Consider the following 27,741-nt stretch of genomic DNA (forward strand, 5'->3'; position numbering starts at 1 on the left):
AAAGTATATTCGGAATATAAAAAAATCCAATTTTTCGAAAAATTTTGAAGGCGTTTTAAAAATTCTAATTTTTGGTACGGGAAGTACAAGTACAAGTTTCGGTACTGTTTCGTGAAAATTAAATGTAGAAATTCAAACACATCTTAAGATGCCATATTGTACGAACTTTCACAAATTTCATCAGTACTTATTCCTTTCGAGAATAATTTGATTTTGTAATATTTTTATTTATTTATTTTTCTGTAATTTCAAAAAAATTTTGAAATTTTTTATATGAATTTATTTGGTCATCTGTTTAAAGTTATCCATTTACATGATTTACATTCTATAATTCAATTTTTGCATTTATATTTCTATTTTACGTTATGTTACTAATTACTCAAATTAAAACTATCTATACTACTATAATTCTATAAACTGTCTACTACTAATACTAATTTTACACTTCTAAGAAATAATAAATAACTTTATACACATTGATAATAATGTAAGCTGGTAAGATAAATGAGAAATTCGGAAGTTATCATGTGGAAACATTCATAGGTAGTTCATGAACAGTTACAAAAAGTACTTTTATAATTACTTAAATTGTCCCCCAAAAAATTGTAAGACATTGATTTTTTAAGCGTTCTTTATGTAATTATACACTATTACTACTATTTATTAATTTTAATAAATAGTAATTTATTAATTATATACTATTTAGTGATATTGCTTTATTAAAAATCAGTGAAATGTTTTAAAGTTAGGTTAGATGGCAATGCAAATGTCAATAATATATTTTATATTTACTAGTCAGTTAATATTTGGTTAATATTCGCATATTATATATTTTAACCGTAATTAACATTTTCTATTTTACGAGCTTAATAACAAACGCAATATGCATGTTCACCAAGTAATTTATGCGCACTGTATGGAATTATATCACCTACTGTTGAATATCAATATTAATTCACATCACATAAATAATACACACACACACATATTTATATATATATATATATATATATATATATATATACAGGGTATCTCAAAACTCGAGTCAAGCCGAAACAGGGTGATTATATATAATCAATTATATATAATCAATATTGATTCTGCTATGCAAAAATTTAGAAAAAAATATTAAGTTATTGCGGTTGAAATTTGTTAATTTTGTTCATTGTTCAAGACCACACTCAAAAATAAGAACACAATTGTCTCAAGATTTTACGATTTAAGATTTTTTGTTAAACTGTGACATTGCCATTTTTAAAATTAGTCGATTTTGAAAGGCTCTCTTTTAAAAAATATATAATAAAGTGTTTTGGCAAGTTTTATCGAAAATAGCGAAAAGACACCAAAATCGTAAAATGATGAAATATCTGAAAGCTTCATAATAAAAACTTTGAGTAAACTAAGTAACTGCGGTTTTTAGCTTAGTCTAAATTTTGCTAATTTTTTGTTTATTGCGTTGTAAAATGGAATATCAAATTGAAAATTGTTGTCACAGTTCACTTCTTTATTTCTGCAAAGGTAGTTTACTTCTTTATTTCTGCAAAGGTAAAAATGCATATTAAGCTCACAAAAAGTTATGAGTTGTTTATGGTGGCAAAGCCTTAAAACGACAAAAAAGTCGGTGATTAAAATGGACAATGCCTTTTAGAAACAAGTTAGTTAGTTCCACAAAATAACTGTTTTTGATTCTCTTACAAAAATCCACACTTAGTTGCCAACCTTATATATTGAAAATATTGTTCTTATTAGTTAAAACAAATTTAAAATTCAAATATTGCAGTGTTAGTAATTAGTTTAAAGATAGTTTTACAAGTATATTTTTTGATAGTAATACTTCTATAAGATCTTACTAAAAATATCATATAAAGGTTTGTATTTTTATGATCGTAATGTTTTAGTTTTTTGCCTGAATTCCTCCACCGTCTTGATATACACCGAAACGAATGGTTCATTTGTAATTTTAGTTTTTAAATTGGTATTATGGCTGATGAAATATATATATATATATATATATATATATATATATATCCACATGATCAAAAGAATTATATTAAGAATAAGCAGCTGCACTATATAACTACATTAGTCGACAGCAATATCAAACATTTGTTTACGTTTCAATCTCAAACTTTGTAAAACCAATTAAATTTATTAATAGAATATAAACTATGGGCAATGATTGATGTTCAAAGCACTAACATATTGAAGATATTATATAAGTTTATATAAATATGTAAACAAATTCGAAATGGGTTAGGAATTTGAATGAATGATGTTATAATTGGATTTAGTTCCAATTGATGTTATAATTGGATTTAGTTAGTGTTGCGACAAATTTTTAATCAACTTTTTATCAAGATTTGCGTTAAATCATATAATTAAATGTGAAATTCTTATAGTTATCTCAGAGCTACATAACTGCATCTACCCATAAATGTTGATAGTCTCTATTTTATAACAATTATTAACTCGTGTCAAGATTAAATAGATTAATTTATTAATCCTTTCCTCTCGCATTCCACCACTTCGAGGGAAAAATACATAATAACCCTCATCACTCGCGAATTCCGAAATTAATATATATATCGCCGCCGTAACGGCGACATCCGAGAGAAAAGGGTTAATTCTGCAAATCGCGAGTGAAAAGAGCTAAATGTAATATCTTCATTAATTTAAACATTTATCATATATGTAATTCAAAATTGATTATTGCAATTTTTTTCCAGGAATTGGAAGAAATATATACCGATCTCTGCAGAACCTTATCAGAATCTCTGGTGCAAGGATCTGAAATTATATCAACCCGGGTAAGTATATGATTTCATTTATGTAAACCTAAACCACATATTATATATATATATATATATATATATATATATATATATATATATATATATATAATTTTATAAACAATCGGATACTAGTTGTATTTATTTCATTCCAAACGCTACAGCAATCATTCATTATTTTCAGATTTTTTTAAAGATATTGTTGTTAGTTTATTTATTTTCAGCTTATAGATTTGCCTTAATGTATATTTTCTCAAATGTGTAGTTTTTTTATTTATAGGAAATGAGACAAACTATTTTCTAGAATCTAGCAATAATATAAAGTCATTAACTCATATTAAAACTTTTAATATATCTAAAAAAAATACTAAGCCGAATGCTAAAACTAGTAAATGGCTTTGAGGCAAACTATTGGAATTTTTTTTATTGATAAAAAAAAATTAGCTGGATATGTAAATGTAAAATCTATAGATATACTTCAGTATTTTACTCATTTTCCTTCAATATATTAATATGCCGGCAAAAAGTGCCAAGAACGGTAACACAGATTTTGAGAGAGAACGAAGGTCCGACATTTATTATTTGAAAAAAAAACAATTTACTTCTATGGATAAGATTAAAAACTGATTATATTTTTTGGTAAGGCAGGTCAGTAAAAAAAGAATCATTTGGCAGTCAGAAATGATCATTAGACACATGCACATCAAATTATCAGATATTTTATGATTTTAATAATACGTAGGTTAGATATTTATGTCTGACATGGCTCATGTAGAACTTCTTAGCGTCAGACACATATAAAGTGTTAATTTAATCGATATATTAGAAGATATCGTTAACTTATTATTACGATTTACGATTTCTATGTTTAACATATATTTGGTATTGCACGACTTTAGGAAAATATAGCAATATCAAAATCCATCGTCTAAATTGGATTTTTTTCAATACTTTCATCATCAAATCTTACACTGCTACCGGCTCAAGTTTATTGCTAGTACAATAAAAATGTATCAAATATCCATGTAAACAATATCTTTCTACGGGAAGAAACCATAAAATGCCTCCTATACTGAATTGTGGCACGATTTCGAGTATATTGGTCCGAACTTCCAACGCCTTCTCATCTGAAAATTGTATGTAAATAATAAATGACACAATCCATTTGATTTGGACAACGCGACCTTGCCCGGTTCTGTTTCCTTCTGCACGTGTGCTTGGAAAGGAGGTCGATTTTCTGGATTCATATAAAGATACGCTTAAAGCTATCAGATGTCAGTTCGAATTATTTAAACCCGATAATGTATCCGAGATATAGACGTTTTTCCAACTAGGAAAGGCGTTTGATTCAGCTCTTATGCGTCACATCTTGTTCGGGGGAAAGAAAGCTTTGCAATCGTTCGACCTGGCGAAAGATTTTGAAATATAACTTTAGTTGGTATGATTATGTAAGTTAGAACAGTTATAATTTTCTATCTTTCAAACAGTTATATGAGCTTTTGTGATGGACCTTTTACATACCAACAACGCCTTTTAGATAACTCGATGGTTGCCCTATCTATATTTGATACATTGTTAGAATTATAATCTTCCGAATACTTTAATTTGATACGTGAATATACTTGGCACCGCAATGGTGGAAATTCGGAATCTGTGATTTTTTTTTCTGCGATACAAAAAAGAAAAATTCAAAAAATAAATTTTGATTTTCATTTTTTTTCGTAGTATAAAAACGAATAGTTTGCGTCCATAATAAGTACTACGATGCTTTTCAATTTATTTACTTACCCCCAAAACAGACTTAATGAATCAATTAGTCAACAATATTTTGATAATTCATTAAAATTTTATATATATATATATATATATATATATATATATATATATATGTTCATAAAAGTATTCAATGTAATTTATTCTTATGTAATGAAATTTATTCTTACTATCCTTATCAGTGACTTTTTTTGCTGTCGAATGGTGTAATTAAAGGTTTACCGATCATAAATTTTCACGAATCGAAAAATTCTCAAATTTGCCAATTTAAAAAAAATTGACAATTTTGAAAATGCCCAATTTTTTTGCTAGTTTACTTAAATATAAAACAAAAAATTTTTTTTCAAAAAATTTCCGTGTTTTCAAAAAAATTTCCCTGCTTTTAAATAAATTTCCAAGTTTTCAAAAAAACTTTTGGGAAAAATGTCCCCAAAAAATTTCCCAAAAAATATCCCCAAAAAATATCCCCGAAAAATTTCCCCGAAAATATCCCCAAAAAATTTCCCCGAAAATTTTTTCCAAAAAATATCCCCGGAAATTATCCCCAAAAAATTTCCCCAAAAAAAATCTCCAGAAAATATCCCCGAAAAATTTACCCGGAAAATTTCCCCAAAAAATATCCCCAAAAAAATTCCCCATAAGATATCCCCAAAAAATTTCCCCAAAAAATTTCCCCAGAAAATATCCCCAGAAAATATCCCCGGAAAATATCCCCGAAAAATATCCCCGGAAAATATCCCCAAAAAATTTCCCCGAAAAATATCCTCGAAAAATATCCCCCGCAAATTTCTCCAACAAATATCCCCGGGAAATATCCCCAAAAAATTTCCCAGGAAAATTTCCTCAAAAAATATCCCCAGAAAATATCCCCGAAAAATATCACCAGAAAATATCCCCGAAAAATTTCCCCAGAAGATATCCCCACAAAATATCCCCGGAAAATATCCCCAAAAAATTTTCCCAGAAAATATCCCCAGAAAATATCCCCAGAAAATATCCCCAGAAAATATCCCCAAAAATATCCCCGAAAAATATTCCCGAAAAATATCCCCGAAAAATTTCCCGGAAAAATATCCCTAAAAAATATCCCCGGAAAATTTTACCAGAAAATATTCCCGAAAAATTTCCCCAGAAAATATCCGAGAAATATCCCCGAAAAATATCCTCAAAAAAATTATCCCCAAAAAAATTATCCCCGAAAAATTTCCCCCGAAAATTTCCCCGAAAAATTTCCCCGGAAAATATCCCCAAAAAATTTCCCCAGAAGATATACCCAGAAAATATCCCCAGAAAATATCCCTAAAAAAAATTCCCAAAAAATTTCCCCAGAAAATTTCCCCAGAAAATATCCCCAGAAAATATCCCCGGAAAATATTCCCGAAAATTATTCCCGAAAAATATCCCCGGAAAATTTCCGCAGAAAATATTCCCAGAAAATATTCCCAGAAAATATTCCCGGAAAATATTCCCGAAAAATATCCCCGAAAAATATTCCCGAAAAATATCCCCGGAAAATTTCCGCAGAAAATATCCCCAAAAAATTTCCCCAGAAAATATCCCCAGAAAATATCCCCAGAAAATATCCTCAGAAAATATCCCCGGAAAATATCCCCGGAAAATATCCCCGAAAAATATTCCCGAAAAATATTCCCGAAAAATATCCTCGAAAAATATCCCCAAAAAATTTTCCCAAAAAATTTCCCCGAGAAATATCCCCGGAAAATTTCCTCGAAAAATATCCCCCGAAAATTTCCTCGAAAAATATCCCCCGAAAATTTCCCCGAAAAATTTTCCCGGAAAATATCCCCAAAAAATTTTCCCAGAAAATATCCCCGAAAAATATCCCCAAAAAATTTCCCCAGAAAATATCCCCAGAAAATATCCCCAGAAAATATCCCCAAAAAATTTCCCCCGGAAAATATCCCCGGAAAATATCCCCGGAAAATATCCCCGAAAAATATTCCCGAAAAATATTCCCGAAAAATATCCCCGAAAAATATCCCCGAAGAATATCCCCAAAAAATTTCCCCGAAAAATATCCTCGAAAAATATCCCCGAAAAATTTCTCCAACAAATATCCCCGGGAGATATCCCCAAAAAATTTCCCAGGAAAATTTCCCCAAAAAATATTCCCGAAAAATATCCCCAGGAAATATCCCCGAAAAATATCCCCGAAAAATATCCCCAAAAAATTTCCCCCGAAATTTTCTGGGGAAATTTTTTGGGGATATTTTCTGGGGAAATTTTTCGGGAATATTTTTTGGGGAAATTTTCCTGGGAAATTTTTTGGGGATATCTCCCGGGGATATTTGTTGGAGAAATTTTTCGGGGATATTTTTCGAGGATATTTTTCGGGGAAATTTTTTGGGGATATTCTTCGGGGATATTTTTCGGGGATATTTTTCGGGAATATTTTTCGGGAATATTTTTCGGGGATATTTTCCGGGGATATTTTCCGGGGATATTTTCCGGGGGAAATTTTTTGGGGAAATTTTCTGGGGATATTTTCTGGGGATATTTTCTGGGGAAATTTTTTGGGGATATTTTGCGGGGATATTTTGCGGGGATATCTTATGGGAAAATTTTTTGGGGATATTTTTTGGGGAAATTTTCCGGGGAAATTTTTCGGGGATATTTTCTGGAATTTTTTTTTGGGGAAATTTTTTAGGAATAATTTCCGGGGATATTTTTTGGAAAAATTGTTCGGGGAAATTTTTTGGGGAAATTTTCGGGCAAATTTTTCGGGGATATTTTTTGGGGATATTTCTTGGGAAATTTTTTGGGGACATTTTTCCCAAAAGTTTTTTTGAAAACTTGGAAATTTATTTAAAAGCAGGGAAATTTTTTTGAAAACACGGAAATTTTTTTGAAAAAAAAATTTTGTTTTATATTTAAGTAAACTAGCAAAAAAATTGGGCATTTTCAAAATTGTCAATTTTTTTTAAATTGGCAAATTTGAGAATTTTTCGATTCGTGAGAATTTATGATCGGTAAGCCTTTAATTACACCATTCGACAGCAAAAAAGTCACTGATAAGGATAGTAAGAATAAATTTCATTACATAAGAATATTTATTTTTTTTTTTTTTTTTTTTTTTTTATATTTGACTTCGTTATATAACATTTGGTCATATACAAACATAATGAATATACATTAAGAATAAATACATAACATCTTATTACTAAATTAAAATTATATAACTAATTTAGATTTTACAATAAATTCATATAATATTTTATAATTTCTTTCATTTCTTATTATGCAAATCCATGCAATTGGTTTTATTATACTTTTGTCGTCATAATATTTGTCCAGCATTTCTTCTCGTTGTTTTATATACCTGCTACATTTCATAATAATATGTTCTATATTTCCGTCTTCTTCTCCACATTCACAGATAGCTGAAGACCTAATACCAATTTTATATAAGTGACTTGGAAAATTGCCATGGTTTAATCTGATTCTACTTAACGTAGTTACAAATTTTCTATCTTCATTTTTAAGACTTTTAAACCAAGTTTTTTTTCTAATTTTATTCTCTATAGTCTTATATGTTTTTCCCTTTACCGTGTCATCCCAAATTTTTTGCCATTCCTCTTCCACATTTCTTTTACTTATGTTTTCCACATCACTTTTCAGCATAATGTCCATTTTTTCTCCTTGTTTCGTTGCTAATTTTGCTAATTTATCCACCTTTTCATTTCCCTCTATTCCATTATGTCCTCTGATCCACGTAATTTTTATCTCATTTCCTATCAATTTTATATTTTCTAACTCGCTTCGAATTTCTGTATAAATTGCTTCCTCAAAAAGATTTTTTTTGTTTATGCTTATTAATTTTTCTACACAACTTTTACAATCGGTATATACAATTGCTCTTCTTATGTTCAAGTTTTTAATATATTTTACCGCTTCTCCTATAGCTACTAATTCCGCAGTATATACTGAAACAAAATCTGGTAGTTTTATCAATTTTTGAAATTCTTTCTTCTCATGGATCATGGCACATCCTACTTCATTATTTACTTTAGAGCCATCTGTGTAGATTTCCTCATATCCTCTACTGTTTATAATATTTGTCTCTTCATTATTAATATTGACAAAAAATTGTTTACCTTCATCAAACCATAATTTTTTAAGATTAACGTTGTTTTCATATATCTTATAAACATTAGTTTTCTTCATGAAATTCAAACTGTCTACCATAATATTTTGCTTATTATCCCAAAATTTATTATTCTCCATTAATTTTTCCAATTCTTCTAATCCACTAATAATATTTGGCTCTCTTCTTAATATCTTCTTATAAATATATTTATGGATTAAATATTTCCATCTTAGTTTTAGAGGTAATTCTCCACTTTCAACTAACATTGCATTTATTGGCGTGGATTTCATTGCGCCAATACATATTCTGATACATCTATATTGTACTTTATCCAACACCTTTACATGTGGACTACTGTGATAAGCAATGCTACCATAATCTAAAATTGGTCTAATCAAAGTTTTATATAGCTCTAAACTCGTTTGTGGATGAGCACCCCACCATGTTTTGTTCACCACTCTTAATAGGTTTATCCTTTTTTCTATTTTCTTTTTAATATCTTGTATACATTCTTTAAATTTCAATTTTTGATCCAACTTGACTCCTAAAAATTTATTACTATTTTTAACCGCTATTGAATGCTCTTCTGTACTAATATGAGTTGGTAAATCATTCAACCTATGTCTTGTGAATACCCCTATCGAGCTTTTCTCATCCGACAGTTCCAAGCCTTTATCCCTCAACCATCCATGAAGTTTTTTAATATTTTCCTTCATAATATTAAACGCTAGATTTAAATCCCTTTGTTCTACATAAATGAGTATGTCATCGGCATATTGTATAATATTCGTCCCTCTTACCCAAATATTATCTATATCTCTTACATATATAGCATACAATAATGGGCTAAGTATACCTCCTTGTGGTAGTCCTTTATTCACTACTCTTTCACCAATTATTTTGTTATCTTTCTTAACTATTATATTCCTTTCATATATATTAAATGTTAAGGCTGACACCAATCGGAATGGTAATCCTATTTTAATTAATTCTTGGAACATTATACTTGGGACGACATTATCATATGCCCCTTTAATATCGCAAAAGAGTGCCACCACATAATTATTTCTTGAAAATGCCAAATTAATATCAACCATTAATTTACATAAATTATCCTTCGTACTCAGCCCTCTTCTGAATCCGTATTGACTTTTAGATAATATTTTATTTTTCTCTACAAACCACTCCAATCTTCTCTTTATCATTAAATCTTTGGTTTTAGCAACACACGATGCTAGTGATATAGGTCTGTAATTATCTGTATTATCTGCATTTCCATTTGTCTTTTTAAAGAGAATTATATTATATTTATTCCAGTCTCTAACTATTTGTGTATCCAACCAGTACTTATTGATTAATTTTAATAGCACTTCCTTACCTATATTTGGTAATTCAGATAACATAACGTAATGAATATTATCTATTCCTGGTGCAGTGTCTTTTCTCCTATTCATTGCGACGTCCATCTCCCATATATTAAACGGTTTCATGACTTCTTTGATATAGTTTTTATCTTTCAAGTATTGCAATCTCATACAACTATCCTTTACTCCCATTGGGGCTATTTTATTCAATAACATATCTATCCAATTGTTGTCGCATCTTTTATTTTCTTTTTCAGTATCTTCTCCAATATTTTTCAATCTTTTAATCATACTATATATTTGCTTGGTTGGTGTGTTTGGGTTCAGAGTTTTAATGTAGTTATCCCAGCTTTCTTTTTTCTTTTGCTTTAACTTTGCTCTTACCTCATTTTTAACAAGATTACATTGTAAATAGTTTTCTAAGTTCATATTTTTCCTATATTTTTTTTCTGCTTCTCTCCTTTTTTTAATTAAGGTGTTACATTCTTCATCCCACCAAATTTGTTTTATTATCCTTTTTTTTACTATTCCTTCAGTTTTTGGGATACTCTTCATTGCTGCTTCATTAACAATATCCACAAATGTGTCATAATTTATTTCTTTTTTTGAAATCTTAATTGTTTCAATTTTCTCTTCAATTTCTTTTCTATATTGCTCCCAATTAGCCTTACTACACCTCCATTTTCTATTAGATGTAGTTTCATCAAAGATCTTTTTTTCATTTAATTCCATTATTATTGGATAATGATCTGAGCCTAGATCATCGTTATACATATCCCATACTATTTTATGTGCTATGTCTGAAGAACAGATAGTAATATCAACTATTGATTTACATATTCTATTACTAATTACTTTATTATTATCGTTTAATATAAAAAGTTGGTTCTCCTCTATCGCTTCCAGTAGTCTACGTCCTTTTGTATCTTCATAGTCACAACCCCAAGCTTGACTATGGACATTAAAATCTCCTCCAATTATACAGGGTTTTTTAATTCCATTCAGTAAACTATTCCATTGCCCTTCTGAAATATTAGCCTTTGGTGAAACATATAATGATACACATACTATTTTCTTACTTCCTAATAATATTTCTGCAGCACACATTTGACACAAATCCATATTAATGTATTCCCTATTAATTTTATATTCTTTAAACTTCATATTTTTATTAATCAATATAGCAGTTCCTCCTTTTCCATCTAATCTGTCTTCTCTAATTATAATAAAATTTTTAAACTTGTATTCCTGAGTTATTTTAAACCAAGTCTCAGATATCAAAATAACATCAATGTTTTCTTCATAAATAAAATTCTCTAAACTTTCTCTATTTGACGGTAAAGATCTTGCATTCCATTGCATAATTTTAATATTTTTATTTTTAAATTTTTTCATATTTAAAATATTAGTTTTATTTTTTTCCATAATAACTCTACTTGCCATAATTTTTTTGTTGTTGAATTTATTATATTTTAAAATATTATTCCGTACCTGTATCTTCAATAACATTGCCTATTTTATTAGTTTCCATCACTGCTTTTTCAGTACACAATGATTCTATTTCTTCTTCCAGGGCTATCCATATATTCTCTGTGTTTATCTCTGTTTTAAAACTTAATCTGTGCCTTATTTTGTTAAAAATTTCTTTGAATTGTTGCTTCATCTTCTTTTTTTTTTCTTTTTCATCTTCATTTTTATTTGGGTTATTTTCTTCACTATTGTATTTCGTTACTTCCTTTCTCCTTTCCTTGTATTCTTCTGCATTTATTCTTTTTTGTCTTCCTTCAATTCTTAATGTCGTGTGCTTAGGTTTTCTAATTTTCAATATATTTTCTTCATTAATTTCTACTTCTTTTTCTTTAATATGATTTAACATTTCAAACTTGTTATTATTAAATCTGTTTAATTGATTATCTGATTGTTTAATTAATGAAGGAAATACATTTTGATAATCTCTGTTATAAAATTTGGTCTGTACTATATCTGCATATGTTCTCTTACGCAATATTTGCTTAGCTTCACTTATAGAAATATTCTGATATGCTTTCAACTCCTTTAATTTTTTATTATATAAATACGTTTGACAATTTCTATCATTCGCTTGATGATTATTTCGGCATAAAGCACATATTTCTATTTGGCTCACACATTCTTTTACATCATGTTCATCCGAACATTTTCTACATCTTTGCCTGCCCTGGCACTGAAGACGAATATGGCCGAACCTCCAGCATTTGTGGCACTGTATAACATTTTCAATAAAAGGTTGAACTTCGCAAGCTACTGAATGAATAAATACATTTTCTGGAAGATAACTGCCCCTGAACCAAATCTTCACTCTTTGTGTTTTATAGCTGCTATTATATGTCTTTTTATTTTTAATACACTTCACTTTAATAATTTCAACATCCGTTTTAATGCAACTCATGATTTCATCTTCTTCAATCTCTGGGTCTGCATTAAATATAATACCTATTCTCGTAGTTTTATGCTTCGGAATATAAGTTTTAATATTATACTCGTCCAGTAATTTCTGTTTTACCACTGTATTAGCACTCTTCCAATCATTAAAACATATTTTTATTTTATTTATACCTATAGCTGCAACATTACTTATCTTATTACTAACACTTGACACTTTTGTATGTAAAATTCTTCCTAACGCCATTGGATGTAGTCTACCCAAATTTTTATCTTTTGATTCTGCATATATAACAAATGGACCTTCATTCCTTTCATCATAATATAAAAACTCCTCTTCATAGGTTTTTTTATTTAAATTACTATCCATTTCTTCATTTACTTCGCTTGCCCAATCGATATTTACATCATTTTCATTAATTCCATCATTATTAGTTTTCTCTAAACGTGTTTTGTTAACTTGTACTTCAATTTCACCTTTTTTCCTTATCACACTTAACTTTTCGCGATTTTTATCAAATATTTTATTACTTAACAATCTTCTTTTCTTTCTAAAATCTATTACTCCCTTTTTAATATTTTTCTTATTACTTTTTTTATATTCACAATTTTTCACTAAATTAATTTCACTAACTTTTGTTTCATTAATATTATTATCCAAATCATTTATTTCATAATCACTAATGTCATCCATTTCGTATTCAAACTCTTCTATTGACGTAATTCTGTTATCAACTGGATTCAATTCACAATCCTCAAAATCATGATGACCACTGTCATCGTCGTCACTTTCCTGGCCGTACTGGCCAGATTCCATTGTTCACTTACTGACTCACTCGCTCTTATCAGATTATGTAAATTTATTTACCGATGTGTATCGCACGAATGCTCGATGCAGACTGTACATAAGAATAAATTACATTGAATACTTTTATGAACATATATATATATATATATATATATATATATATATATAATTTTAATGAATTATCAAAATATTGTTGACTAATTGATTCATTAAGTTTGTTTTGGGGGTAAGTAAATAAATTGAAAAGCATCGTAGTACTTATTATGGACGCAAACTATTCGTTTTTATACTACGAAAAAAAAATCAAAATCAAAATTTATTTTTTGAATTTTTCTTTTTTGTATCGCAGAAAAAAAAAATCACAGATTCCGAATTTCCACCATTGCGGTGCCAAGTATATTCACGTATCAAATTAAAGTATTCGGAAGATTATAATTCTAACAATGTATCAAATATAGATAGGGCAACCATCGAGTTATCTAAAAGGCGTTGTTGGTATGTAAAAGGTCCATCACAAAAGCTCATATAACTGTTTGAAAGATAGAAAATTATAACTGTTCTAACTTACATAATCATACCAACTAAAGTTATATTTCAAAATCTTTCGCCAGGTCTCGAACGATTGCAAAGCTTTCTTTCCCCCGAACAAGATGTGACGCATAAGAGCTGAATCAAACGCCTTTCCTAGTTGGAAAAACGTCTATATCTCGGATACATTATCGGGTTTAAATAATTCGAACTGACATCTGATAGCTTTAAGCGTATCTTTATATGAATCCAGAAAATCGACCTCCTTTCCAAGCACACGTGCAGAAGGAAACAGAACCGGGCAAGGTCGCGTTGTCCAAATCAAATGGATTGTGTCATTTATTATTTACATACAATTTTCAGATGAGAAGGCGTTGGAAGTTCGGACCAATATACTCGAAATCGTGCCACAATTCAGTATAGGAGGCATTTTATGGTTTCTTCCCGTAGAAAGATATTGTTTACATGGATATTTGATACATTTTTATTGTACTAGCAATAAACTTGAGCCGGTAGCAGTGTAAGATTTGATGATGAAAGTATTGATAAAAATCCAATTTAGACGATGGATTTTGATATTGCTATATTTTCCTAAAGTCGTGCAATACCAAATATATGTTAAACATAGAAATCGTAAATCGTAATAATAAGTTAACGATATCTTCTAATATATCGATTAAATTAACACTTTATATGTGTCTGACGCTAAGAAGTTCTACATGAGCCATGTCAGACATAAATATCTAACCTACGTATTATTAAAATCATAAAATATCTGATAATTTGATGTGCATGTGTCTAATGATCATTTCTGACTGCCAAATGATTCTTTTTTTTACTGACCTGCCTTACCAAAAAATATAATCAGTTTTTAATCTTATCCATAGAAGTAAATTGTTTTTTTTTTCAAATAATAAATGTCGGACCTTCGTTCTCTCTCAAAATCTGTGTTACCGTTCTTGGCACTTTTTGCCGGCATCTTCGAAACGGCTAGACTTGCCTTCACCAAAAACTAATCAGCATCCTTATCAATAGAAATCAAATCAGTCAAATATGTATATGTAATATGTATGACATGAAAATAGTGTTTCAAGGAATTTTAAGAAAAATGATTTTATTTTGTTACAAAGTTTTCTTGATATATTTTTAACTAAATCATCTAATAAAATTACCATATGCTTATGATAACCATATGGGCTTCATATGAATTTTTTTCTGATAGTATCGTGAAGATTACCATGTTGAATTTATTTCAGATTTTATGATTATGACCTACTAATATTATTATGATGATTAATATGATTCACATATTTTATAGATTCAAAAAAAATTACACAAAAATCCGTCTAACATTCGATTATAATTCTAAATGTACAATTAAGCTTGAAGTAGAAAACATCTCTTATTATTATTGTATAAAATAACACAGAAATCTTTGTGTGGTTTATACTAATGTAAAATTTAGTTACCTTGATACATCATTTTGTTTCTTTTTGGTTGTTATATTTAAATTTTCTTAAATAGTCAATACGCCTTTGAAGAATTAAAAAGTAATCCTAATTTATTTTTAATATATTATTATTTGAATTTGATATTTATCCCAATTTATTTATCCCAAAACTTTAACCAGTTGTTCACTTCGTCAATATAAGTACAATGTTTTTTGAATCAGCCAAATCGGACCCCCGTGATCTCAAAAACTTAAATACAATTTTTGGCCGTATTTTCGAAACGGCTGGACCTGCCTTTGCCAAAAACTAATCTGAACATCTCCTTATCAACAGAAACCGAATGGTTTTTGAACAGGGTTTAACTGTGTTCCCGAAATCGTTTACGAAAATTTGTATCCGTGCACACATACACACACACTCACATGCACACACTCACACATGCACACACGCACACACTCACACATGCACACACTCACACATGCACACACATATACATACATTTCTCTAAGGTATGCCAAAATGTCCAGTAACCTTCGAAACGTGAATATATATAATTTTTTTTATTTTCGATTTCTTTTATCATTACTATAAATTGCCCTACGGAAAATTAAAAAGAGTTTCGTTCGCTTCAATGTAATGAAATTGAAACGTTTTGTTTCCAGTTTTACTTTTCCGATTATGAATTGCTCATTCCAATAAATTAATATTATTTAATACTAATAGAGAATATTTTCTAGAATATTTAAATATAATTTTAGTAACTACTGTAGATTTCTATATGCAACCATTGCTCTGCATTTGAAATTGAGCTATTCTCCATTAGTACATATTTTGGTGGCTAAGTACCGTCATACTAACTTAAATATTTTGCTTTTATATCGTAGTTTTTTTTCTTTTTTTTAATAAACATCTATTACTGGAGTTCTAAAAACCAGCACAATAGCTTATATAATTTGTTGATTTTCTGATTGCTATTTAATTATTATAAAAAAAAATTTAATACATAGAATTCTTCTAATACAAATTCATTTCAATGAATTACGTAATTGCTTTAGAGTAACGCAGTGCGTAATTTGGTACTTATAATTACCATGCGATTAGGCTTCGCGTGAATTAAACTTCGAATTAAAATACGTTCAGAATGGCCTATTCAAATTCTAGTATATTGCACGTGTATTTTAATCAATTAGTTACAATTATTGTAAAGTTGTAAATATAATGTCAAGCATTTTAAAGAGGCTTCAGGTTCCATACCCGTTTCGCACTGATTTCAAACAATTGTCATATTAATTTTAACTTCAATTAACAAAAAAATTGTAATACAAATTTATCACGGATATAAAATAACATCCGAGCATACCAGACTAGGTCTTTTATCTGGGTGTATTAGACACAATAAAAAATACCTACTAAGGTCTTTGCTCATCTATTGTCACTTATCTGCACATAAGGGGAGACTTTAGAATACTATAATTTCCAAACCTTTGTCTTAAAAAGTACTTAACGCGCATAACAGAAACCAGCCAGAACTTGATTAAACGTTTACAACACAAAACTAATTTAAAAAATCCCAGACTATGCAAAACTATGCTTGCAGATCACATTATTACTTTAAAATATAGTATAGACCTTTTGTAGAGAATAGAATAGAATAGAAATATTTGTTCACATTCTTTAGATTTTTAATCTAAAATTTTAGTGATTAATGGACCGGTTCTGCCACACAGCAGATCAATGTTAAGGCAAGGCCATGTTCCGCTCTAACTTCCGTACGTTATGGTACTGAATCATAGTGAATACTGTCAAAATGACATGAATTTGCTGTGCATTCAGGCGTTTTACACGTAAACTGCAACGTCACTTGTATGTTATGAAGCTGGGTCAGAAAGTCCCTGTTATCCAAGATCATTTTTTTGACATTTGTGCGGTTTTTAGGTTAGGTTTTTTATCTGACAACCTGAGAAAATTGCCTGAGTGCATGGCAACCGTATGGCTCTTGATAATATTTAGAACGAATGGAAGCTTCTTCATAACATAACCTTGCCATAACATTGGTCTGTTATGCTGCAGAATCGGTCCCTAACTATATTCATATCAATTACGCTTTGTACTAATTGTTATACCATAAAATTGTACATGTAACAATTGGTTACATTTTCTTGTTGTTACAGAAATTTATGGGATGGTTAATTTCAATATTCCAGATTTCCATAAATTCAAAGTTAGACCTTTCCTTAAACATTAAATTTTTAAGAAGTGTCAGAATAATAAAACCCAATTTTGCAGTGTAACTATCTTTGAAATGCAGTGTCTATTTTAGGATACCATATAAAACTTTTTGAAAACTAGATATAGTATCTCGTAACATATTCTTTGGATGGGAAAAACTTTTCTTTACAATGTTTTAAGCAATTCTATTTTAGTGTTGTGAGATTTATGTTTTGCCATGAGGAATTATTGTAAATTGAAGCAAGAGCTTTGTGATTACACTTATGGTTTCATACTTAGATTAAAAATAACATTAGTATAATAAAGTCAAAATCAAAGTAAAAAAAAATTAATTCGACCTAATGCAAACTATATAATAAAAATATTTTACTCGTAGAAAAATGTTTTAAAAATTACTTTTTGATTTAGTGTTAAAACTATGTGCTAATTAAGCTTTACTAATATTTTCTGATTTTGTCATTACATCATGTAAGAACTTCTTGGTTGAGATACTGCTAGTTTCGATGATTTCCATGGCTAGCACGATATCAAGCAGTAATATAAATTTTTACTTGAAATTATCTGAAAATTTAATATCGATTTTCTTTTGGGTGTATTATATATATTCAAAATTTGTCACAAGAAGTAATAACTAAAATTACTTTCTAAACAGTCATCTATTGAAATAGCAAAACAAATTCTTCAGAAAAACAAAAACAAAGATTGTTTAATTTCTTATTGAAATTTCAGAATATTTTTTTTAATATTTTGTCCTTCATTCGTTTTAGTCTTCAAGCAGAATTTTATTGTATTTCTTATTTTATTTTATTGTTTCACGATCACCTGAACATTTCGGCATAACCTTAGAAAATATTGAATGGTATGTGTGTATGTATGTAGTATGTATATATGTATGTTTGGCTACAATTTGTAGTCGACAATTTCTAAAGCACGGATCAACCGATTTGAATGATTCAAAAAACATTTGATTTATATTAATGGGAAGACATGCTGATTAGTTTTTGGCAAGTCCAGCGTTCAGAAAACATGGGACAAAAAATGGCAAAAATGGCTGTTACTACTTTGTGATTTTTAAGACACTTCATTTGTGTTGACGAAATGAAGTATGGGAATTTTTTTGAAAAGGCGTCTCTAGCGGTTTAGGAGATTCAAAGAAAATGCTATTTTGCGTTGAAAAATGATCATTAGACATATGTACACCACATTATCAAATGTTGAATAAAGATTTTAATAATAAGTACAAATTTTGTTTACAGTTCAAAATTCAAAACTTCCAAAAAATAATTCCAAATTTTCAAAATTTTAAAGATTTTAAAAATTCCAAATTTTGGTACCAGAAGTTCTATCAATTTTCCTTAAGGCACGATGCAATGCACCACCAGTTATTTTAATAAAGTATGTATTTCCGAATTCAATTTCAAAATAAACACAGAAAGCTAAATCAATAAACTATTTCTTCCCTTTATTTCAATTTTCTCGACGCACTCAATTCTTGGGATCGTAAACTAGAACTGTCCTATAAATCACAAAATCTATTTCGTCAAATAAGATATTGTTAACGAGGAAATGGAAAAGTCCTCAATCAACTGGAAACGCCGCTGGAAAATCAGTTTTTTTTTACCAAATCACACGATAATCGGTGATTTGATAATCGGTGATTTGATTATAAATATGAACTGAAGGTTATTGAAGGTGTCATGTGAGCTTAAAACTTTTATTTAAGTTCAAAGTTAATTCCCTTTCTTTTTATTCTTGCTCTGTGTATATTCAGTTTTTAACGTTACTTTCTGTTTTTTTTTCTCAAAATTGTAAAACCACTGACGATGACGTAGAATTTTATATCGAAACGTATGGAAAAATAAAGATGTTTTCAAAAATCTTTACTTTATTTATATTTTTTACTTGATGATACGCTCTCCAAGAAATTAATCATACATTTCAACATCAAATTTAAACACTTTTAACACACACACACATATATATATATATATATATATATATATATATATATTTATATATGAAAATATTATTTAACGTATTTATTATCTATTTTTCCCCATTATGACATTATTTCGTCGAATATAAAAATGTTAGTTTCCTCATCTTGTCTGACGATGAGTTTATTTTTCTCGTTCATAAGTATCACTAGAAATATTACGTCAGTTCCATGACGGTCGTAAGACTCCCGCAACAGTGATTGATGGATGGTATCACTTTACGAAAAACTTTACTAAAGTTATACTCATCAACGGGTATTATCTGAATCACTAAATTGATATGTGTTTCGTAATGTCTTCAAGATTACTCTTCTATAATAAACTAGAGGATTTCGAGATATATTGTTTATAGTCTAGTTGTATTTTTTTTGTGTGTATGACTTTACAACACTGTTCTGGATTGTATGGATTTATACTTACGGAGTGTAAGGATTTATACTTGAATTTTTACGTTGATAGTAATTGTAAAGATAATTTTTCTTTTATTGTGAGTAATTATTTTTCTTTTAAAAAAGGTTTGTAACGTTCAAACCAGACGAACCAGTCTCATAATACTGCTAAAATATAACTAGTGGTGCATGGCATTGTGCCTTGAGGCAAATTGCTTGACCCTTCTGTACCGTATTCAAACATTTGAAATATAAAAATAATTAATCAATAAAAACTTACCAATAGTTAATAAAAATGGTTTTGAATATTTTTGAAAATTTTGAATATCTGAAATTTACTTATCGGCTTCTTCACAAATTTAGTCAATTCTGCATTACATCAATACAAGTAAAATGTTTTTTGAATCATACAAATTGGACACTCCGTTCGCTCAAAAACTGAATCGCTATTTTTGGCACTTTTTGCCTCGCATCTTTGAAACGGCTGGACCTGTCTTTGCCCAAGACTAATCGGCACGTCTTCTCATCACTAGAAATAAAATGTTTTTTGAATCATTCAAATCGGTTGATCCATGCTCTCAAAAGTGTCTGCACACACATACATATACATTTTTTTAAGGTATGCCAAAACGCTCAGAAACCTTTGAAACGTAAAAACATGCAAACATTTTGATTTTTTATTAAAATTGATTCTCGTAGAAGTCATATTTTTTGTAATACAAAATATATAAAATAAGATAATGTATATACTAATTAGACAATGTATATACATAGTGTATATACTATTAAAAATTCATGTTGACATCACAAAAGATGAGATTGTGTAACACTATTTTATAACTACAAATAAAAAAATAACAGCTTTATAAACTGAAACAATTATGCATATAGGTTTACGTTTTCAATTATTATTGGCATTTCATAAAACGTTATATATTATAACAATAAATAAAATTCTAATGAACACCTATTTTATTTATTTTTACTTTAATATATTTTCATCTTTTACAATTAGCGATACAATGATCATTTAATATTTTTTACTGGCTGCAAATATTATTTTATTTAAATTGAATAATTTCAAAATTTATTACATTTTTGTGAACTAATAATGATTGAATAGGTTGATCAACAGTCTTCATGAATAGTTAAATTTGATGAATTAGTCTCTATCTGCGTCAATCAATTTTTATATTCATTGGATTGATTTTTTGCGAACAGTGACATTGGTGCGTTGTGATAGCTTTTTTTTCATACAAATCGATTTATTTTTATTGGCTTAAATAAGAATTATATGAAAAAAAATGCTGAATAATTGCTATATCAACTCTTAAATTATATTATTACTATCCTCAAATTGGTTTGAAAAATCTTACTAAACTTTCTTTTGCATTGCTGTTTTCACATTTAGAACATCAGTAAATATGTGCAACTAAATCCTCTCGTTTTACAAACTTATTTTCTATACGATATTTTTATGTTTTCTTATTCAATTGAATAGCAATACAATAGATTTTTTCGTCTACAAATACTATTTTATTTATATGGGATTGTTTAAAAATTTCTCACATGTTTGTGGCATTATATAGGACAATTCCAATAAGCAATTCAATTTGTGTTATAAGTTTTAAAAGATCACAGTGATTTTTTATAAAATTCTGTCAGGATTTTTTTTCATACATTGATTCGCTATGAATGTCGTTCATGAACAACATGTACTCGACTACCTATGTTATACGAGTGTCGTCCAAGGACGACATCCGCATTACGTGCTGTGTGTATGATTGTCGTTCATAAATTATTGTTCTGTATCGGTCTTTGCTTCAAAATTTATAGTCATAAGTTAAACAGAACTGTTTGTAATTTTAGTTTTTAGTTTATGGGAAGTATAATTCCTAATTTTACATTTTTATTGATAATGAGAGAAAGATGATTGATATTGAAAAAGCGGATTGTTTATATTGGTCATATCAACTCTCAAAATATTTAATTATTATTTAGAGTCAAGTTCGATGCAAAAAGTAGATCTTATCAAATACTGTTGGGATCAAAGAAACGTTTCATAAAAATGCAATTTTACTGAAATTATGAACATTGTAATTACTCCAAGATTACAATGAATTTATCAAGTTCTGAACATTATAAACCCAACATATGATTATTTTTATTAAACCGTCTAACAAGATAAAAGAAATTACTTTACAAAATTAAAGTCTTGATTTTACATCAGAAAAGACATAAAATGTGAAAAACTAAATTTTATTTTCTATTTTACAGACCACAGAGCAAAGTAAACGCTACGACGGCTTAAGCGGTCACTGTCGCTCGGTATCGGCGGGAAACGATCTGCAGCAGCTTTGCAAGGCTTTGGGAGGACCAGCTCCTAAATTGCCGCGGAAACATTTTGTGCCGCCGCAACCTCCTGCTGAGGAAGATTCCAAGAACTCGGTAAGTTTTAAAGAATATTATATATTTATGTTTATGTTTACATAGAGCACCTTTATAGAAAACTGGATCATAAAGAATTTCTTTTATTATACATAAAATACATAAAAGATTTACTACTGTTCGTATAGACATTCAGTAAATGTAATGGCTTAAGATAATCGATGTAAGGGCTGAAAATTGATATTTGTGGAAGTAACCTGTGTTACTTTCACCTTACTATAGAAACTTATATCGTGATGGATGCATATTACTCTATAAACTCAATTGTGGCTGGTGTTTGCGTTTTAGTATTTTTGGAAGGTTGTGTTCAAGCAGTATTCTGGCGAGGTCTTTGGATTTAAAAAAAAATAATTTATAAAAAAATAATTGTGTTATGAAAAATTTGGTAATTATATGAATCGGGCTGATAAATATCATTTTTGTTCATATTATAGTTGTTAATGCTATTTTGAAGAAAAAAAATTCGGTCTAGTTTTCTTAAATCAAATTTTGTTCACCTAAATTTGAACCCGGGAAGTCGGACCTTTACCAATCACAAAAATCATTTAAATTTAAAGAGCAGAATATATAGTAAAAAAATCTTCTTTAGTGATATTTCGTATAACGACTGACAAAGTCAGTTTCCTAGCAAATGAAGAGCCAATTTGTGTAAACATTGTGAATACGCAAAACAACCGGCTTGTTTTACGAATAAGGCTTTAGAACAAGTAGAACTCGTTAATTAACACTATTCCTACCGGGACCGGTCAAATGACCGTTTTTGATTTTTCGATTAGTATTTTTCATATCAAACGTAATTGAATCGTCATCAAACTTTATGACTTTTCCTAATATGTGAGTATAAAACATTTTTCAATGTTAATTTGTTTTTTCAATTTTTATTTTTGGAAAAAAAATTGTATGCTGTCTTACCTACCGCGACCGGTCATTTGACCGGTAGTACGAAAGACGATGTTCGGATGGGATTTTTTGTAGTAATTGTTAAGAATATTTTGGAACTTACAAGAAAATGTAAATTCAGAAGAATTTAGACTGGTCAAAACTGCCTTCTGCAAATTTATATGCATTTTTTTCGATTCTGTATGCGCGGTGCGCAAATAAGGCAAGTAGTATAAATATTGCATTTCTACGGTATAAAAAGTGGGATTTCTCAATTTTCTCAATGTCTATGTATAGACAGATTTTTACGAAGGAATCTAAACAATAAATCGATAGGTTTTGTTTTGAATCCAAAGGTTGGTTCAACTACATTGACAGCAATCAAAATTGTTGTAAAAGACTACGTATTACTATCGACAAACATATATTTTCAATAAAGGTAAGGTGTAAATTCATTCAACATATGTTCAATAGTATTTAGGAAAACGTATAAATATTAGTAACTGTTCAATATACGATGTAAATATAATTATGCCCTGCAAATCGCACAAATGGGGTGTAAAATTTTGGTAACCATCCAGTATACGTAGCAAACTGAGATATTCTTTGAAGATTTATAACTGATGAAACCGTATTATCAAAATCACTAGTACGACATAAAAAATATATAACGTTTTTACCATCCTACATATAGCTAAACTTTTAGTAAAAGAAAACTGATGGCAGATACAATTGAAGCAATATAACAGCTATAAATACTGGCAGAACGAAAAATCAAAGACTTCAATACTCAAATAATATTTACAATTTTGGAAGATAAGAAAGAAGATTCTAATTTTCACTTACATACACATATGTTGAAAAAATTACACTAATACGGGAGTTAATTCTATTGGTATTAGCGTCGGGACTGGTGTAGATGCCATTCATAAAATAGTCAGAAATTATTTGGTAAAATATGAATTTTAGAGAGAATTCATCAAGAATTTACATTATTTTGGATGTATTCAGGATAAATCCATTGTTGTTACATAAAGAAATTACGAGAAGACAATGTACAAGGCAGGAACTTTCTATTCCAATTAACTTGTCGTATAGTTCCAACAAGAATTCAGAAAAAAATCAGCTAAGTACAAGTACAAAACAGATTCCCTAAAAGAAACTATTCCAGATAATGCTTTAGAAAAATGATAGAGAAAACAAAATCAGCCAAAAACGTAAAAAATGCGTGTGCAGAAAATACACTCTAAGAAAAAAAATCGTGAAAAATTGGATAAAACAGTATAAAATGTAGAATTCGCATTATAAAATAAAAGAAATATATTGTATTTGTATTTATAAACTCTTAAACTAGCATTAACTCTTCATTCAATACTGAAAAATACCGATTTTGCATGACCGGTCATTTGACCGGTCGCGGTAGGAATAGCAAACATGAAATGTCGGTAGGAATAGTGTTAAGAAAGTTTTCGTTATCTTTGAATGATAGTAATGAACTTTTTCTTATAGTGACAATTAGTTAGAATAATATCAAAATGTTTGTATTGTTCGTTCGTGTGAGAACTACAATTTTGGATGACAAATATGAAATTTAAAGAAGCCAATTTATGAAACTTTTATTAACATAATGACTACTAATCAGAACTCGAAACAATGCATTTGTTGAGCAAACATCTCTTAAGGAGGTATTCTAGTGTAGAAATTCAAAAAAATCTATTTTTTTATTTCATATTTTCAAAGTTTAACTATCTAAGAATATGGGTACGAGAAGGTTTTTGAAAATTTGAATTATTTTTGGAGATATAGGCATTTTACTGACTCGGTCTCCATACTGGTTTGGCTTCACGCAAAACTTTAAATGCGTTTTTCTCAGAACAGGCTTTTTCAGCACTGTTGACACGATTTCTCGAGTTCTACTCGGCCGATTCACTTGAAATGTTTAGAGAGTCTTGTTTATAGACCTATCTATAGCCCAAAATAGGATTATGCCCAAATTCCAATTTTTACTATTTTTAAAAAAATCGAGAAACTCAGAAGAACAGTAAAAAAACACATTTTTTTCAAACAGTCGCCAATTTGTAAAAAAAAATTTGTTTAGTCATCGCTAGTTCGGGCGATTGCGACATCATTGTAGATTAATAATCTTTTTATTTCTTTTATTTTGGATGTATAGGACGGCTGAAATCATGTCAAGACTGAGGTACTAATTTTTTGTGACCCCCCACTTTATCAGCGCCAGTTTCTTCAATTTTCAACTTTTTTTAATTTTTGTATTGTATTTTAATAATATTAATACACAAGTGGTAAAAAATGGATAGTAAAAACATTCATTGCTTTCTTTTACGACACTTTAAAAATGACCTAAAATTCATCGCTCTACACTAGAATACCCCCTTAAAAAATCGTGTTGGTAATGATATGTTACTATTGAAACTATTTTATAAAAAAAAAGAAAGCTTATGTCATGTTGTCATAACTAATTTCTAATTTTATTAATTTCAAAGATTTGATGCTACGAAACGCGAAATAATTAGGAACTTCAACTATTCAACTTCGTGAGTTTTAAATAAATCTATACAAAAAATATGAATCTTCCAGTGATGCAATGACCAATCTTCAGAACTCGGTACAACTTATATATTTAATTCAAATATATTTTTATTTAATTTCTGATAAAATGTCTAATGCAATGTTACCATTAAAACTACTTGCTAAAATTTTGTATGCTTTGCTTTCGTACTATATTAGTTGCAGAGATTTGATTCAATGCCAGGTTCAAACTAGTAAACAGACAGATAAAAAAGCCATAATTAAGTTTTGTTAAGACCGATATATAAAATCTTGATATGGTCAAAGAATACTAAAAATAATTCAAACAAAACCAATAGTATTGATCCATTTCGCAGAGTATTAAGCAAGTAATCAACGTTTGGTGTCTCGGGGTAATATTGCTCAAACGCTTGGAACGGTTTTATATCGACGGTCGTCAAATGAATAGTTGCAAAGGAATTTACGGAAATTGAGATATCTACTTTTATTCCGCTATTACATTTATCCAGGGTGTAGTATTCATTTATACTTAAATCAATATTGGTTTTTGAAGTAATCGAAGAGAAAATCCATTATTGAATAAAATCCAGCAATCCAGTCTCACAATAGTGACTAGATGGCTGTCGATGTGGTATTTCCGTACAAACACTATTGAAAATATACAATAAACCTCCCACGAATGATGATAGTATAGATCGAAAATTCGAAACAAAAGCAAGATGGGAGAAAACTTTCCGAGAATTAATTTATATTATTCGTAATAAAGGAGTTGTTTAACTCAGTCCCAATCTCGAAATAATAACAGAGTTATACATTCAAATACTACAGTTAAAACAACAAGCAAAAATTAATTTGAATATAACAAGTAACCATAACTTGTTAATATAGAACGTATTCGATACAAAATTGCGATGATATTTTAAATTGGAAAATTATAATGTAATGAAGAAGTATATTACCCAAGGGTAGATAACCTACGTACCAATCTACATTTATGCAGTGTACGTTTTATATATTAAAATAAAAACTATTAGTCGGAGGGATCTAAAAATTCAGTGGCGATTTATCAAAGTCATAATATATGTTCTTTTTGAATATAAGTCGTATCAGAGCAACTTCGATTTTTACCCGAAAAATTTGTCAATGGCCAGACCCTCCCCCCCCATTGCGAGAATTGTCGATTTTGTCAGTTTGATATAAAATAAAAACTAGTAGTCGGAGGGGTCTAAAAATTTAGTGGCGATTTATTAAAGTCATAATATATGTACTTTTTGAATATAAGTCGAATCAGAGCAACTTCGATTTTTACCAGAAAAATTTGTCAATGCTCCCCCATTGCGAGGATTGTCGATTTAGTCAAATTGCTATAAAATAAAAACTAGTAGTCGTAGGGGTCTAAAAATTCAGTGGCAATTTATTAATCATAATATATGTACTTTTTGAATATACACAATAAAACACAGTTTTCACATACTAAAAATAGAAGAATAATTTACATGCAATTTCAAGAACGTGATAACTTGATTGTAATTATCATGTAAATTTAGACAAAACTATAGATACATTTTCAGGCAAATTATAGACAAGTTTCTTTTTCCATAGTATATTAAATTGGACCAGCTCAAGTTTAAAAATTGAATTATTTTCTAATATGCAGATTATTTAAGAAAAAAATGTACAAAAATCACCCCATGGAGTATTTTTTTAATTAAAAACCCATAGGACAATATTTTTTTGGGCGTTGTTGTAGCTGTAACTAATTTGGATGATCCTCCATAGTATGGAACTAGTGATCAAAAACATGTTTTGAGGAGACTGTTAGAAAAGATAACAATTGGGTTGCATTCTGCAAATACACCGAAATAGATAGGGAAATCATTGGGTTGAATGTTATGAACCGACAAACTTGAGGAGAACTCTTGGCGCAAAAGCTGAGAAAACCATTAGTACTGATGATTTTATTATAAAGGATAACCATTGATTTGCTTTCTGATATAAAATATACTA

General features: G+C 29.0%; 1 protein-coding gene across 1 annotated transcript in view; it reads left to right on the forward strand.

Moving 5' to 3' along the window:
- Positions 1 to 27,741, forward strand: part of LOC113376188 — a 332,376-nt gene that overhangs the window by 184,468 nt on the left and 120,167 nt on the right. The window contains exons 7-8 of the mRNA XM_026616105.1: positions 2,727 to 2,807; positions 22,135 to 22,305. Of these exons, the coding sequence (XP_026471890.1) occupies positions 2,727 to 2,807; positions 22,135 to 22,305 (252 nt within the window). The remainder of the gene's footprint in view (positions 1 to 2,726; positions 2,808 to 22,134; positions 22,306 to 27,741) is intronic.

This window comes from Ctenocephalides felis, unplaced genomic scaffold (assembly GCF_003426905.1).
Source record: "Ctenocephalides felis isolate EL2017-DRISC unplaced genomic scaffold, ASM342690v1 CF-g0.4_SCAFFOLD_01886, whole genome shotgun sequence".
Lineage (NCBI taxonomy): Eukaryota > Metazoa > Arthropoda > Insecta > Siphonaptera > Pulicidae > Ctenocephalides > Ctenocephalides felis.